Source organism: Olea europaea, unplaced genomic scaffold, assembly GCF_002742605.1.
Source record: "Olea europaea var. sylvestris unplaced genomic scaffold, O_europaea_v1 scaffold969, whole genome shotgun sequence".
Lineage (NCBI taxonomy): Eukaryota > Viridiplantae > Streptophyta > Magnoliopsida > Lamiales > Oleaceae > Olea > Olea europaea.
The window spans coordinates 57494-71211 of NW_019268191.1; the positions used below are offsets into that span (position 1 = coordinate 57494).

Consider the following 13718-nt stretch of genomic DNA (forward strand, 5'->3'; position numbering starts at 1 on the left):
TTCTCTTTACCATCCAGCCTTCCCTATAATTAAATTGTCTGAACCATCAAGCTGATTTTTTTTATTGTTTCATTTTTCTCACAAACCGTCACTTCTTCCTCAGCCCAAGAAATGGACTCGTCAGATTTTATAGACTGGCTTCATGAGTGCACAAAAAGGGTTGCTTGAGTGTCTTGCAAGCCTTACAATCCATCAATTATGTACCGAAGAATCAAACTAGCTCGCTCCAACAGATAATCGATTATGGCATCAATCTTGCTTCCCGTAGAGAGTATAGGGGGAAAGCTAAACACATTATAACTCGTACCACCACTTGAATATCCATTTGGGAACACATCTCAATGTGCGAACACATACTTGGAGGTCCAGTCGTCCAGATAACTACAAGAAGCACCTAGAATAGAGAGAATACAACCCGAGGACGAATTCTTGTATTAAATAACAAATTTCTGGCACGAGGAATCGCACTATGATAAGCAAATTACGGCATGGGTACAAGAGAGGGTAAACAACACATTATAATTAAGGCATCCAAAAGAATCGAGGATAAATATACAATCTGCAATCTTGTCCCCCCTTATTATGTGACAAGATAAAAAAATGGGAGGGCTTGGCAAGGAGGCTATTGGGTCCACATCTATCACAATCCGCGCTTGATAAAACAGGATAAAAATGGGAATTTATGGTCTCCAGAAAAATTGAAATCCAGATGTTGGCATAGCCACAGTCGAACTTGTTTTCGCAATTATCAGTAGAGAGACAAGTCATGCAATTTTGATCCATCTAGGTAGCAGATTCCTTTGCAATCTTCTCTGCCTTGGCAATGACCTCTTCAATTCCTCCAATCATGTAAAATGACTGTTCTGGAAGGTCATCGTATTTTCCATCCAAGACTCCCTGTACATAATGAAAATTGAGCATTGAAACAACACAACTGAAGTCAACATGTTGACCAAAGCAAAAAGTCACAGTAAAGAAAGGAGAATGCGATGGTCGAACATATAACATATAACTCCTTGAAGAAATATAGAACCTCAATCACTAAATTTTGTCGTATCAGATCATATATTACAGCATCAAGTCCAGATTTGTAAATATAGCTTAAAAGACTAATGGGAAGGAAAGAGTCTAGCATGAGTTGTAGAGATCGTAGTTACCTGGAAACTATCAATGCTCTCCTTCAACTCAACGTACTTGCCAGGGGCACCTGTGAAAACCTCTGCAACATGGAAAGGCTGGCTCAAGAATCGTTGAATTTTACGAGCACGCGCAACGGTCAATTTGTCATCTTCACTGAGCTCATCCATTCCAAGAATGGCAATAATATCTTGAAGATTCTTGTAGTTTTGAAGAACTTTCTGAACACCACGGGCTGTATTGTAGTGGTCCTCTCCCAAAATGTGAGGTGAGAGCATACGGGATGTCGAATCAAGTGGATCAACAGCGGGATAGATACCAAGCTCAGAAATCTGATCAAACGAAGAAAACAATCAAATTATATAGGTGGACATAGTTTTTTTTAACAGTAAGTAATTTGAATAAACTCCAGTACCTGTCGTGATAACACAGTAGTGGCATCCAAGTGAGCAAAAGTTGTAGCCGGAGCAGGATCTGTCAAGTCATCAGCAGGAACATAAATGGCTTGGACAGACGTAATAGAACCTTTCTTAGTCGTAGTAATACGTTCTTGAAGGCCCCCAAGATCTGTAGCCAAAGTCGGTTGATAACCTACGGCAGAAGGGATACGCCCAAGCAAAGCTGACACTTCTGAGTTGGCCTGCAAGAAATGTTTGTGCTAGGGATTAGAAAACTAAATCAACATATAAATTGATCAAAAAAGCAACGATGACCATGAAATGCAGGCCTACCTGAGTAAACCGGAAAATGTTATCAATGAAGAGAAGCACATCTTGCCCTTCAGCATCTCGGAAGTGCTCAGCCACAGTCAACCCAGTAAGCCCAACACGAGCACGAGCACCAGGGGGCTCATTCATTTGGCCATATACAAGAGCACATTTGCTATCAGCCTAAAAAAAAGGTAGCAAATTATAAAGTATAAGATCATATAAAGGAAGATGATACAAGGATAAAGGTGAATATAAGTAGATGAAACAACTATGGATGGTTAAAACTTAACAAACCTGCTTTTCACCAAGCTTAATGACACCGCTTTCAATCATTTCCCTGTACAAATCGTTACCCTCCCGAGTGCGTTCACCAACACCAGCAAAGACAGAGAAACCACCTTGAAAAAAACAAGCAACAAAAGATGAGCAGAATTGTGAGTATGACTAGGGCATTTAAAGGCCTGAAAAAATATGGTGACAGCAGCTAACCATGGGCTTTGGCGACATTGTTAATAAGTTCCATAATGAGCACCGTTTTTCCTACACCAGCACCACCAAACAACCCAATCTTTCCTCCCCTTTGATATGGAGCAAGGAGGTCAACAACCTGGGATACCAAGACAAGATGTTAACATCCAAACCAATACATATGTATTTTAATTTTAGAGAAAAAGAACTACATAAAATTCAAATTCCCAGTGAAGGGGAAGCTACTGAGAATATTCAAAGTGAAGGGTAATTACCTTGATTCCAGTAACCAAAATTTGTTGTTCAGTTGCTTGCTCGACAAAAGCAGGAGCTTCACGATGAATTGGCAAATAGTGATCCGTTTCTGTTGCAGCATTCATTTTTCAGTAGTGCCAAAAGCCTTTTCTAGTACTAAATGAGTTGCTAATCAATTAGAATAAACAATTAACTCACTGATATCTCCTTTCTCGTCAATAGGCTCTCCAATGACATTCATGATACGACCAAGTGTTGGTCTACCAACAGGAACCTACCCATCAAAAAATGATAAAAATTAAATCATTGTTGTATCATATCACCACAGCATGCACTTGTCATTTAACATCACCACAACCTGCTCTAAATAGAGCATGCATCATAAAATTCTGCAGAAATCAAAGGCAACATTATGTACAGAAAACTTCTGAAGTAATATCCAGCAATTCCAACTAAAATAGAAATTTATTAATAACAAACAAATCTATTTGAAAGCTCACAAATTCGGAGATTGATTTATGCATTTGTTTAGAATTGATCTTCTCTGAACTTTCAGGAGTTGGACTTGAATGCCTTTTTATTTGACTAGACTCAATCCTTTTTGGCATTTCAGTGACTTGGAATTGACAGATAGCAGATAATACTTCTCTTTTGATCACACTTCTTTTCTTCTTCCAGACTTGTAATTTTTTCTCTTGAACAAGACCTAAGTCCTATTTATAGGAAAATGTTTCCACCTTTTCCTTTGTTATATTTAAAATAGTTTTAAATAAAATCAATTGGTTTCTAACAATTAGTTGAGCTTCATTGGACTTAATTGGTATTTACTTTTCCATGGCCCAAGTCTTGGATATTGAAATTAGAATGTAATCTCGTCTTAGATTTACGTCATATCTCTTGTTAGCAATTTGATTTCAACTGACATTATTGGACGAAAAGAAGTTGAATTCCATTTAACTTAAATAACAGACTCTTCAATTACATTTATGCCCACCCAACTTTGAGTTGAATTTGATTGAACAAAAGTTTGAGAGCATGTTTGGGCACAACTTACTGGAGCTTAAACTCAGAGCATATTTTAGTTGCAACTTATCGGCTATCTTTTAAACCACAAAGTTTGATCCCTCAATTTGCGTGGCTTATAAGATAGCCAATAAACTCCAACCAGATACGCTCAAGTAAGGGTGCCCATACTTTCCGGAGATTATAAGCTACGCAAAATATGTGGACTTTATGCAGCTTAAAAGCTCCACTGCTCCAAACAAGCTCGCACCCAAACATGCTGACCTTTTTTGTGTGTTCGAAGTGTAAAAAGTAAGGAGGAGAAAAGAGTCCATTCAAATCATTTTGAACCTTGTGGATGAAGTATAGGAAGTAAGAAATTTCCATCATTTGACTCCATATTCAACTTTCTTCTATGGAACTCTCTCTCTAACATATGTGTGCGGGTGCAGTTAGTGCGTGTGTTATCAATTTTAGAGTGCAAGCTTTTCCATCAAAGTAAAATTCTAGTCAAAATCATATTGTTAATAAGAGATGCATTATACATTGCAAGTTCAAATTCCTAAATCAGAATCAAGATTTATTATTTAGTTTGGAATAAATGAATCTTGAAGGGCATTTGTAAAATAAAAAGATAATCAGTTAAGCCCATGGTGGGAATTAAAATTAGATTTTTAGTATATTTATGAAATACGTGGTTAAAATTAACTCAGACTCGAAAAGTTATAGGTCACATGAAATGTGCAATTAAAATTAATTTTAGACTTTGACTTAGATTAAAATCTGAATTTTAATTTCCACCAAACAGAGACTAAATAAAACAAAACTCTAATCATAAAAGATAACTAGCTCAATTAAGTCCAATATAGCACAACCAATTGAGTAGCCTAGATAATTTCTAGAGGCCAATGAGCATTATATAATATCATTTTAAATTAACAGCAAAAATGAAATTCAAAAAAATAAAATAAAATACAAATAAAAAGGCAACACTTGCAAAGAATTTATATAAGTAGAACATCAAATCCAGCACTTCAAATTAAAGAAAAGAATTGCAAGTCAAAATCTTCACAAGTCAAGTACTGAAGTCCAAATATCATGCCGTGTAGCCTCTCATATTCAACAGTCAGATTAGTAATAAGAGGAACGTGCATAAAACACAGTTACAAGAAAACTTGATCCACTTCATATTTGAAAATTAAATTTGAACTGTCCATTATTTAATGCATGAAATTTATCTTGACAGGCAACCATTACTGGCACAGGCCAAATTGGATTAGAACTAGGACATTTTATTTATCCTAAACCCAAATGGGTCAATCACATTTTACAAGCATCTAATCTAAAGCAATAAATAAGCCCACCTTAAGTAACATCAGCAAAATTCATAAGCATTGTTTCACATATTCAGGGCTAAAACTCATAAAAATTATGAAAGAAAAGGAATAGACACATAATTCACTGATGTCAAAATATAATGACACTATTTTATTGCTTTTATATTATGGTTTATCATATTTATTTTAACCATATAGAGATAAAGAAATTCATAAACAAAAATAAAAGAAGAAATAAAGGAAAGTTTTTACAAATAGAATGAGGAATAAGGAAGGACACATTTGCAGATAGAAAATAAAATCAACCCCAGCTGCATATTGGCACTTATTGAGTATAGAATAAATCTACTTCTATTTGTTCTGACAAACATAATTGTTTCATCATTACCAATATTATAGAACAAATAACATTCCTTGTTCAGTGGATTATTTCAGAACAAGGGGTCCATAGTATCGTCTTCGTACACTAATAGCGGGTTTGATTGGAAAATGGCCTTTTCCACCCGAATTTCAAAATTTGGAGTGTTTGATTGCCATTTTTTCCCATGAAAAATATTTTCAAACCTTTGAAAATATGCCTAGTTTTCCTTATTTTGAAGAAAATACTTTCTTTGAGGAGATTGGTTTCTGATCTCCTCAAAACAAGGAAAATATTTTCTTTTCCATGCCAATCAAACATACCCGAAATTATTCAGTTTAGGAAAGTTTCATACCTTGCAAGAGTAAGAATAAAACAGTTTATTCTATAATAAAAATTAGATCTATTCCCCAGATCCCAGCCATCAAACTCAAACAATATTCAACAAAATAAAAGAACAGAAATATCGGGGACGAAACTCACGGTGATGGGGGAGCCGGTGTTGAGCACTCTCTGGCCACGAACAAGCCCTTCAGTACCATCCATAGCAATACACCTTACAACATTCTCACCCAAATGCTGTGCGACCTCAAGAACCACCCTGATCTGATTATCCAAAACCTCCAACGCCGTTAAAATAGGCGGCAATCCCTCGTCGAACCTCACATCAACCACGGCACCGATCACCTGGCAAACCTTCCCGATCGCGCCTTTTCCAGTGAACTCATCCGTAATTTTACCACTGGGCTCGTCAGATTTTTTAGGTGGAGGATTAGAGGAGGCGGCGGGTGAGTTGGAATATTGAGCGGCGCGGTGCAGAAAGTGACCGAAGGGGGAAGGGCGAGAAACAGAAGGGGTCCTGGGTTTGGGAGCGGAAAATGGGGATCTGGAGAATGGAGAACGGGATGAGTAGCGGAGAAACGAGGCTAAGAGCCTCCGGGAAGCCATGGCGTAGCTGTGGTTATGGAGAATTTGGTGGAGGAAGAGTGACGGGAGTAGGAAAATAGCGAAAGCTAGGGTTGAAGGAGGGAGAGAGAGACGGTTATTAACATTTTTACTGTGATTATAATAGTCAAAAAAGTTGATAATTTTTAATAATAGGTAATATTTTATTTGTTGTAAATAAGTTGATATTTTTGAATGATCATTCTATAGTCCCAGGAGTGTTTGAGTCACTTTATTTTGATAATAATGTATTTTTGAACAGTATATTAATGAGAAATGTGTGGTTAAAAAAATAAAAAATTTTGATCTACGTGTAATATTATTTTATTGAAAAATATGTGGTTGAAATGATGTCAAATTACTGTTTAAGAATGTATTTTTTTGAAATAATGTGGCTCAAAAACCCCCCCGCCTATTTATTACTCTCTTTGTCCCAATTTTATAGGTTTATTTTATTTTTCACAAGAGTTAAGATATTTTCTATAATATATATATATATATACACTTTGAAAAAGAAGAAATTATAGTTGTTCCATATTTTTAAAAAGTGAGAAATATGTGCATTTGGAATTTCAAGAAATTGACATATTAAATGGGAAAAATTGAATGAGCATATCGGTAAAGGAACAGGACAAAATATTCTAAATTAAAAAATAAACTTATATATTTGGGACAAGAGAAAAAGGAACTCAGCCTATATAATTGGAACGGAGTGATTATTATTATTATTATTATTATTATTATTATTATTATTATTATTATTATTATTATATGACTTGTAGCATTAATTCTTTTATATGGATATCGGACTTTGATTCTCAATAAAATACACAAGTTATCTATTGATTTCTATACTTTCTTCTCTTTTATTCCCTAATTTATGACATGTTATCAATACGAGGTTATAAGTAATTGAGTATGCAAAATTTATTTATCTTATTGCCCACAAATCTTTAGCCTGTTGGGATAGAAAAAAATAATTTTTCCTTCAACCAAAGAAAGTCAATAAATTTTAATCAATTGAGTATACGAAGGAACTCTTATTCTCTAACAAAAATAATAATAATGGTATTCTCTTAACTTTGAATTGAATAACAAAATGTTATAGTTATTTTATCTGATAATAAGTTTTGATTATATCAATTTATGATAGATAAATATTTGCTTGAATGTATTGTTTTTCATACAATATATGAATTCAATATTCCAGAATTATTGTTATTTGATCTTATAATATCGTTTTGATTATACCAATTTATAATAGATAAGCATTTGCTTGAATTTATTGTTTTTCGTGAAATATTTCGGTACAATATTCCGAAAAGAACATTGTATTATTATTCTTGAAGAAAAACTATCTAAATCAATTACCTATAGCATTATTTGTATTTCGGTACGGTATTCCAAAAAGAACATTGTATTATTATTCTTGAAGAAAAACTATCTAAATCAATTACCTATAGCATTATTTGAAAATGAATGTTTTATTTGGATAATTTTGTTGCTTCTGAAGAAGTATAAATTCAAACATACAAATTAAAATAATATTCTATTATTACTCTTGAAAAAAAAACAAAATTTTGTATATCATATTCTTGATGAAAATTTCATGTTGACATGCTTGATGAAACATGACTATTTAAACAATATTATTCCCTTGATTGATCCCCATTCTTTGGAGAAAATGAATTCTTCAACAGTATTTTGACATAACTTCAACCACTCATTTTTCAATAAAATAATATTACACGCAAATTCAAAATCTTTCATTATTTTTTAACCACACATTTCACATCAATACACTATTCAAAAATTCATTTTTCCCATCAAAATGGGGCTCAAACAAGGGCTATAAATAAATGTTGTGTTTATACTCTAAAAGAAGTATAAACCTTATACGTCTTAAGGTTCTAAAAAATATTTTATTGTTGCTTCCTAAAATTAAGTAGATATTCGCTCAATAATGATAAATCAATAAGAATAGGAAGTTGAATAAGTGCATAAAATTTACTTACCAAATACTTCAAACTTAAACTCTTGTTCGCCGCGAGCAGGACTATCTACTAAATATATTTGCAAACAAAACAAACGTTCATAAGTAATGCATATAAAACTAACTCTTTATTCATCCAATGGTTGATTGATATGTGTATGTGCATGCATAGTCAATCCAATAATTATGAGCTTTTTTGTTGTTTATTTTCCAACCCTAAAAAGTCAAAAAATTTCCTTTCCCTCTAGTGGGATGCACATCCCCAAACGTGTTTTTCATTCACATACCCGTGCTATTTATTCTAAGATTGATTTCACAAGACTCATTCTTTTCCCACTCTAATTTGATTGAGTTTCGCCAATGAAAGTTGTTATCTTAATATGTAACGATTCTCCCTAAATTTTAACGTCTCCAAGCTTTAACTAGGATAATAACCTTCACCAAAAATCTAAGGCCCTATTTGACTAACATTTTCAAAAAAAAAAAAAAAAAACATTCTTAAACGGTAATTTGATATTATTTCAACCATGCATTACCCAATAAAATAATATTATACGCAAATTCAAAACTTCTTCTAATTTTTAACCGCATATTTTCCATCAATACACAATTCAAAATGCATTCTTATGGAACTAATGTGGCTCAAACAAGGGCTAAATTTCATACTAAGTATCCAAGGCTTAGTTGGGAAAAAACAATGCTTGTGGTTATTTTACCACTATCTCAACATACTTTGGTGTATTTTTCTTTTCTTTTATTGTGTCCCTTCTTCTATTTTTCATATTTCTCTTTGATTTTTGAAGGTAGTTTTTACTCTTCATTGCACGCAGCCTTCTTCCCCAATTGATTGGATCCTAAACATTGATAATGAATAGGGTCGTATTACTCAAGACTAGCTCACATAAGAATGTAGGTAACTTTTTCATACGTGCCTCGGCTAGTGCAATGCCCTTTTTTTTTTACACAAGTGATTGGAATCAAACCTTTAGTAGATGGTTACTATCTAGCTTTTACTTGTTGGCTATAAAATCTTTCTACCCAAATGTTCAACATGCACAGAATCAACAGATATCTAAATAGATTTCAATAACGAATCAGCCGCACCCAAGCTATTCATTTTAATTGATTAAGTAGTTATGGTAGATAATATGATCTTGGTTCGTTAACTTAAGTCACCATTAGATGAAACTATACTATCAATATAATAATAATTGTCATGACTATTATGTTTAATATGTATGATCTAGCATGAAGAAGTATCAAATTAGAAAAAATGCATCACTTATTCACAATTTATGCATTATAAAATAATTCCAAATAATCATAATCATAGCCGACGAGGCTATCTAACTCAAGTAAAAACATATAAAATAAAATAAAATATAATTATTTTTGTAAAGTTTTCAATATTTTCAAATTTTTTTATGCACATAATCCGAACAAACAAATATAGCAAACTAACTAAACTACACCCCCAAACTTAATTTTTACATTATCCTCAATGTAGAGAAAATTATAATAAAAATATAGAAATTGAATTAAGAGAGGGAAACTACGACTTACCGAATGTTAATAAGATGATGGATATGAAACTTGAATTTGAAGAATCTTTAGTCCGCTTCTCTTTTTCTTTTTTTCTCATCTGAAGCTATCCTACGATTTTGATGCCATATTTTCCTACAATGAAGATCGTAGAATACATTAGTAACCCATAATCAAACACATCAAATTCGTTTGCAAAAAATAGCAAATGAAGGGGGTGGAATGATGGGATGCATGCAGGATACAACAGATGACAGAGACAAAATGCAATGGAAGGGACATAACAAGGGACATAATGGGTAGCAAACGAAGATGCAGGGAAGTGATGCAGGCTCTACCGTGCCCCGTTTTTTATGTTCATATCAACATTATCCCAATTTCAATGCAAGTGAAGATTTTTTTTTTTTCACACAAATATGTTATATGTCAATACAAGAATGCATTGTGCGAAGTTTGCATGAAAATATCATCAATTGATTCATTGAAAAAATTCATTGAACATGGGTTCAAAGAAAATTCCTTTTTGAATTCAATGTTTCCTTGAAGTGTTTGGTCCCAAATTTTGCTGACAGTCATAACCCATCAACTACATCATCTAATTATAATCACAACTCCATCAATTAATCACAAAATGATGCTAAAAAAAGGAATTATCATACACCCCCAAGTTGAATGTAAAAAATGGTTTAAAAAAATGATTTTAAAATCTTTTGCACATGATAAGCTTAATTCAATTCCCAACAACCAATATAATTACTTCCATCACTAGAATTTCGAACAATTCAATGAAAAAAAAATCAAAATCCTCATTTTTAAAAAATATAGGGTTCTAACATCCTACCTTTGATTTCTTTGAATTGAATGAAGTTTGATACATAATTTATGGTATATTGGAGTGCTTGATGCTTACTAGTGATGTATACATTTGATTCTTTAAAGAACTTTGAAAATTTGTAGAGGATGTGTGCGAAAATGAGAAGGAGAAAGAAGAAGTTGTCTTTCTTCCCTTGGGTCGTGTGTCAGACATGACATACATTGCTTTATTGCCTACAACAAGTTGTATACCCGTGGTTGAGCCGCGTTGACATGTTTTTTAGGAAAATTTGGAAAAATGCCTACTATTATTATGCAATCCTATTTTCTATACGTAGTGTAATTACGAAAAATGTACACTTTAGAAAATAGAGTTTCTCCTATTAATTCTTGATGTATAGTCTCAAGCTCGACTTTGGACAATGATTTTTTTATGGTGGCTTGAACCTAGCTATGCTTTCCTTGCACTTTATGCACTTTTCATTTATGCACCCCTTCTTTTCTCTCTAAATTTTGATATTTCATTTTCATCTTTACCAAGAAGTTCATCAAATTTCCTTCGAACTAGAATTTTTTCGTTAATTAGGAAGTTCATCCTCATCAATTCTACAACAATCATTGATGTTGGATGATTGCATAAATAGGATGTAAATATTAAATGTCTTTTGCTTGTCTTCCACTCTCAATGTGAGCTTACATTTCTACATGTTAATTAGTATTCGGCCTATTGGTAAGAATGGTCTGCCCAATATAACTAAAATGTCTTGATCCTTTTTTTATGTTCAACACAATGAAATCCACCAAAAATAGGTGAAGCAAAACTCCCCAGATCTTTCAATTTGGGAGGCAATTTGTTTTCCAATCTTGTACTGCTTTCCTCTATTAGTGCTATAGTTTGACTCCAAAAGCTTTTTTTCTTAGTTAGCATCTCTCTCAAAAAAATTTGTTTAATTTAAAATTTGTAATATTGCATCAATGAATGAGATATCGCTATGGTGCTGTTTGAGAACTTTTAGAAATTTTTCAAATTTTGTAGCTTGTTTGTTCTTCTGGAGCTTCTGTGGAAAATGAATAAGAGGCAGGTAAGCTTTGACAGGGCTTTGTGCCTCACTAGTAGATGTTTCTATACTTTTTCCCTAATCATCTTATGTTGGTGCAGATTTTTTCTTCACTTGCCTCTTCATCTATTAGTCTATGTTGATTAATTCTATTAGGTCTCTTCACATGAATCTTTGGGAGTGGAGGTACTTATCCTTGTACATTTATAGCATGGTTGATCGTTTTCCACTTTTTTTATTATCATCACTTGCTCCTTAGAATTTATCTCTATATTAGTAGGCAAGGATCCTAATGTTCATTTTGAGGGTTGTTAAGCTATCTGTCCAACCTGTATTTCCAACTTTCTGATTGATACTTGTTGATTTTGATAGTTTATTTTAATATGCTAGAATACTTTATCTATTTTTTTGTGTATAGTGTTGAAATATCTCCCCAAACTTGGTCATCTTTCTTGTTGAGGATTATTGATTATCAGATCATCTAAAGTTTGGTAGATTATGTGTGGTCCATATGTGTTGAAATTGTGGAAACCATTCTGAATATATAATTTTTTGAGATTTAAGAGTTCCATAAAAAATTCAAACAAGTAATATCATAGTCGACTCCGTGCTAAACAATTAGGATTAAAAGAAGAATGTTGTGGTTAAAAATCATATATTAAGCTATGAAATATTTTAATTTAAGGTTTAAATTCATAATTAAATTTTTTATAAAAATTTTCAAATGTGAATTTCAAACCCTAGATATGTAAAATTTGGGTTTAAGGCAATTTTTCCGACAATACAACAGTGCCGTAGCGCTGTGGTGCCCATATGTGATGCTGCAGCGCTGCGATACGGTATTAGTAACACCTACAACACCTAGCACCAGGTGCCGCTACGCCAGTTTTTTGCTAGGCACACTCAGCACCAAGATTGTGGGCATTGCAATGCATGTCTACTATTTTTTACTTTTTTTTTTAAGTTCAATAATAATAATAATAATAATAATGATAATAATAATAATAATAATAATGATAATAATAATAATAATAATAATGATAATAATAATAATAATAATAATGATAATAATAATAATAATAATAATGATAATAATAATAATAATAATAATAAGAATAATAATAATATCAAAGGACAATCAATTCAAATCTTGGTGTTTTATATTTACTTTGGATTACTAATTTTCTAAAATCAATTAGTTGAAACAACATGTTACCAACGTAACCTCTCTTTCCTAAATTAATTTATTTGGAATATTAGGAAGGTTGTGTGTACGTAATTCATGTAGATATTTGCCAGCCCAAAGGAAAGTCCATATTTTGCAAAATTATTTGTACACATGTGATAATAAATATGCGACAATTGTAAAGTTTTCCATTATGTGAACATTAAGTCGGTCGATAGATAGGCTTGATGTTTGACTGGATTTATTGTTAATATTTGATTACTACACTAAGAGTACCATTTATAAGTTGATATTTCTATCCAAAGACTAACTACCAATGTTGTGCTTGATCTCTTGTGATGGGGCTCACCACTATTTGAATTATTGATTGTCCAATATGGATTTTCATGTGGATATGTTATTTAGGTTTAGGTTCTCTACTTGCTTAATCCATCTACTTTTGCAATATCTGCCAATATCAATTCAATTTCTGTGTTTGAATTAAGTTTAAGGGCTGAAAACAGAACGTTTCTATCATTCTTGACGGCATGGGTCTAAACCTTACATTACGGATCGAATATTTTACTACTCTTATGGATGAGGGTTCCGCTAATAAAACGAGATTGAATAAGTGGGATTGTTCAAACTGCATATGTCTTATGATCATGAATCATAAAATTCTAGCAAAATTTAGGGCCGCTGTGTCTAATAAGATATATGCCAAGAAATTTCTAAAGAAAAATATTCCAAAATGTTTTACAAAAAAGCGATAAGGCCGAAACTAGTACGTTTCTAGCTAACTAAGTTTTACTAAAGCATAAGGCTAAAGAAAATAAACAGGAGTACATCTTGGATGTGTCTCATCTTGCTTGAAAACCAATAGCATTAAAGTTTAAGCTGTCTGATGACTTGTTCATGAATATGGTTTTGATTTC

The 13718-nt window shown here is 32.7% G+C and overlaps 1 protein-coding gene across 1 annotated transcript; it reads right to left on the reverse strand.

Annotated features, from left to right (window-relative positions):
• Window positions 1–500: 500 nt before the first annotated feature.
• LOC111392717 (ATP synthase subunit beta, mitochondrial-like) lies at window positions 501–6306 on the reverse strand. The gene is made up of 9 exons (XM_023018110.1): window positions 5751–6306; window positions 2769–2844; window positions 2591–2679; window positions 2337–2454; window positions 2142–2245; window positions 1869–2027; window positions 1553–1777; window positions 1158–1469; window positions 501–897 (listed from the first exon to the last, which is right to left on the reverse strand). Exons 1-9 carry the CDS (start codon window positions 6213–6215, stop codon window positions 784–786), a joined length of 1662 nt encoding a protein of 553 aa, XP_022873878.1. The 5' UTR covers window positions 6216–6306; the 3' UTR covers window positions 501–783.
• Window positions 6307–13718: the final 7412 nt, after the last annotated feature.